The sequence below is a fragment of the Chrysemys picta genome, chromosome 4 (assembly GCF_011386835.1).
Source record: "Chrysemys picta bellii isolate R12L10 chromosome 4, ASM1138683v2, whole genome shotgun sequence".
NCBI lineage: Eukaryota > Metazoa > Chordata > Testudines > Emydidae > Chrysemys > Chrysemys picta.
In genome coordinates this window covers 29,505,891-29,509,698 of record NC_088794.1, presented here as the reverse complement: position 1 = coordinate 29,509,698, position 3,808 = coordinate 29,505,891, and the positions used below count along the sequence as shown (strand labels likewise).

The following is a 3,808-nucleotide window of genomic DNA, read 5'->3' as shown; positions in this document are numbered from 1 at the left end:
TGGTCTATTGACTTCCTGCTGTTCATGGCTGGATCACATCTGCGCTAATCTGTTCCATACATGTGTCGTGGAGTGTGAGATGGACGGCTTGGTGGGGAGCTGGGTGCCTAGGTCCCTTGGGCTCTCAAAAATTCCAGCCTGTATTTCTAGTGCTCCATGTGCTAGGAGCAGGAGCCTGGGTAAAACACCTTGAGCGGGACATTGCATGCGTACCCCAGCTATTGGGGTGCAGTGCCCTCAACCCTCTGGGCCTGTCTTTCTGTGGCCCCCATCCCACCCAGAGATAGCAAACAGGGGGGATAAAAGTGATGGTAAACCGTGCAGCAAGAGCTGCGCTCTCAGCTGTCGCCCACTTAGTCAGGGTGGGCACTCCAGGGGGTTGGCTGAGCAGCTGGGAAAGGAAATCCCAGGGAAGAGGGCTGAGGTGACCAGAGAGCAAGTGTGAAAAAATCAGAATAATACCAGGGTAATAACGTCCTATACAAGACAAAGCCCCTAATATCGGGATTCGAGTCACCCCACTCATAGGCCTTTTGTGATTGCAGGGTCCTGGGACCCCAGCTGGCAGAGGAAACCTTTCTGTTCTCCAGCTTGCTCTCAAATGGCCGGGAAATGAAACTTAGGAGTGGGGAGGTGGGGCAATACAAAGAGAGCCGCACACAGAGCAGGAAACCAAGGGCCAACCCTCTCTTGCAGCTCCACCTCCTCCCTCCTTGCTGTGAGCTCCAGGCTGCCCCAGTCCTGAGCTCTGCCTGGGAGATCACAGCAGCTCCCTCTTTGCCCAGGCTCAGCCAGCAGCTGTAGGTTCACCCGGCGGGAAGATGGAGAACCCCCCGTACGCCTTCCCGGCCCGCAGCAACCAGCCCTTCCCACACCACAACTATGAGCACCTGAAGGAAGAGCATGAGATCGGGATGGTCTCCCCAGGGGCCACCGTCAGCTCCACTGTTATCAGCATGTACCAGCCCCCGCCCCGCGACCACATCATCTGGTCCATCTTCAGCACCCTCTACGTGAACTTCTGCTGCCTCGGCTTCATGGCGCTGGTTTTCTCGGTCAAGGTGAGAGGTGCCCGTGCCCCGCCCTGCGCGTGCCGTGTGGCCCCGGGGGCGAGTCTGGGGCCTGTGGGTCTCAGCCTCGCGGGGGAGCCTGTGGCGGGGCAATCGCCTGCAGCCATGTGCTGTGGTGAATGCGTGCGCACCACGCTGGGGCTGAGGTGAGGCTCTTCCCTTGACGGGCTTAGCCCTTGACCTCAGGCTGACCTAGACGCGGCTGCTGTGGCTCCCTCTGACCCCGGAACAGGCCTCTCCCGATTCCCCACCCTGCCGCCTACTCTCCCCAAAGGGGGTGACCCGGGAGCAGCTGGGCATGAGTGGCTGAGGCTCCACAGGCTGGGCTGAGGGGTCCCCCCACCCGCCAGTGCTGCCAGGATTCTGGGCTGCCCCGTTAAGTCACCCTCAGGCCCTGGGAGCGGACAAGGTTTAGTAGCAACTTTCCAGCTCCGTAACCTTTACAACCCCCCGCCCCGCCCCACCCCCTTCCCCAGCCTAGATAGAGCGTGCGGCGCTCCCACGCTGGGCCTCTTCCTGCCAGAGCCCGGCTCTGGGGCCAGAGGAAGGGGATAATAAGCAGCTGCTGGCCAAGTATGAGAGATAACTGGAACTGCAAAGGAGGCCCTGAGTGTGGGGACCCCGTTGCTGGGGGCTGAGCACTAATGGTGCTAATGGGGGGGAGAGCAGACATCCTACAGCCCTGTAGCTGGGGCAAGGGGTGCTATCGCTCACAGAGCTGCCCTAAAAGGGAAGAGAACCGGAATCAAGGGGGCTGAGCCCCAGACGTAGGAAACCCCACTGCTGAGAGAGAGACTGGGGCTGAGTCTAAACGCACAGGGACCTCGGGGCTGATAGGCCTGCACCTCTTCCGTTACAGATGCGGGGGTCAGAGAGAAGCCCCTGTGCAGCTTTGTAAGGCTCTAACATGGGGATCCGACAGGTCTCCCACCTCTTGCCGCTCGCACTCAGCCCCTCTGTGCAGAGCAATGCTACAGGAATTTGCTTCCCCGTCCCAGCCCTGGCCTTCTGGGGAGTTTCCTGGTTGTTTCTCTCTGCCCATGAGCAACACCTGTTTCCTGCAGGCGGTTGATAAGAAACACACAGCTTGTTCCTAAACCCAGCCCCCAGGGTCCCCGCATTCAGACATGCCCATCCCCCTGGGAGCTCAGCTGTTCACCCACAGCCAAGCTCTGATGGCCCCTGACAGCACATCTGCCCATCGCCCCAGGGCAGGGGTTCTCAAACTGGGGGTCGGGACCCCTCAGGGGGTCGCAAGATTATTACATGAGGGATTGCAAGCTGTCAGCCTCCACCCCAAACCCCACTTTGCCTCCAGCATTTATAATGGTGTTAAATATATAAAAAAGTGTTTTTAATTTATAAGCGGGGGTCGCACTCAGAGGCTTGCTATGTGAAAGGGGTCACCAGTACAAACGTTTGAGAGCCACTGCCCCAGGGCCTTGAGATTCTCCCACGTGTCCCCCACCCCCCAACAGTCTCACAGGCCCATGCCCCAAAATTCATACACCCCTGTCCATGCTCCACGGGGAGGGGGGGGCTGAGATTGGGGAATTTGGGGGCCCTGGGACTGCGAGCCCAGAGAGTCACACACCCTGCCCCGAAGCACGAGGATCACGCACTGTATTTGCTTCCCTCCCTCCCTCCAGGCCAGGGATCGTAAAGTCGTCGGCGATCACAGCGGCGCAAGCAGCTACGGCTCCACCGCCAAGTGCCTAAACATCATGGCCCTGGTCCTGTCCCTCCTCTTGCTCATCCTCATCATCGTCCTAGTGGCAACAGGCGTCATCGCTGTCACACACGCAATGCAACCTGGAGTCTAGACCCACCGCAGCTGGCTGGGGAGGGGGGTGTCCTGGCTCTTACAGTGCCCCCCAGGCAGGACTGCCCCTGCCACACTTCCTACACTTCCGACCTCTCTCTCCAGCTCTGCTTGCTCCCTCACTACCGGTGCCTGGCCGCCTTCTGCTGTTTGGTGAGCTGAGGAAGGAGCAGTGCTCTCCTCCTGGCTTCAGGGCGGCACTCCAGCTGTTCTTACACTAGCAGCACTATCATCCTCAGAGACGCTTTCTCCCCTGTCCTCCTTTCCACCAACACGCTGAGGCACAGGGATTCAGGCCAGGGCACTGCTGTGCCGCCTCCATGGGACTCTTCCCCATACCATCCTGCTTTACCCGCCACCACCCTTTCTCTGAGGGTGACTGACCCACTCTCCATCCACAGCCCAGCCGCTGGGCTGCTCACTGGCTGCCCGGCAGGGCACTGCGCAGTGGAGTGATGTGAGCCAGCCCTTCTGGCACAAGGCGACCAGGTGGGCTCCAGGGGAAAGGTGACAGCTCTCCTGCGGGTGACGTGCCCCTCGGCATCTCTGCAGAGACAGGCACTCGTAGAGCGATTTGAAGTAGAACCGCGAGCCGGGGGGAACGGCTCTAATAAACTTTCCTTTCTCTCTTGTAAACTGGCTTGTTTTTTGCGGCCAAAATTCTCAAATGCCTGTATGGCTCCGAATGGCGGGTTGGGGAGGAGGGTGGAGCCTCTGGCTTCCCCCAGCATTTCCACCAGGGCTCTGCTAGTCGGACCAGTAGGCTCAGCCTGCCTGGGGGAGCCAGGCGTGAGTTAGACACAGGGTGCTCACCAAGAGGGGCTGGAAGGCCACACGGGGCCCTTCTGCAGCCAGATGGGGGCTGCCCCGCCAGTCCCAGCAGAGGTGCAATGAACAGGGCAGGCACAATGGAGAC

At 59.9% G+C, this 3,808-nt stretch overlaps 1 protein-coding gene across 1 annotated transcript; it reads left to right on the top strand.

The window, feature by feature from the left end:
- The first annotated feature begins 398 nt into the window (after positions 1-398).
- LOC101950179 (dispanin subfamily A member 2b) lies at positions 399-3,528 on the top strand. Its single transcript, XM_005310773.5, has 2 exons — positions 399-1,061; positions 2,720-3,528. Exons 1-2 carry the CDS (start codon positions 822-824, stop codon positions 2,891-2,893), a joined length of 414 nt encoding a protein of 137 aa, XP_005310830.1. The 5' UTR covers positions 399-821; the 3' UTR covers positions 2,894-3,528.
- The last annotated feature ends 280 nt before the right edge of the window (positions 3,529-3,808 follow it).

Bases quoted from the DNA above. Each gene is read 5' to 3' on its own strand.
- LOC101950179 (XM_005310773.5), top strand. From the start codon at position 822: ATGGAGAACCCCCCGTACGCCTTCCCGGCCCGCAGCAACCAGCCCTTC. The intron at 1,062-2,719 runs GTGAGAGGTGCC...CCCTCCCTCCAG, and splicing joins CGCTGGTTTTCTCGGTCAAG to GCCAGGGATCGTAAAGTCGT.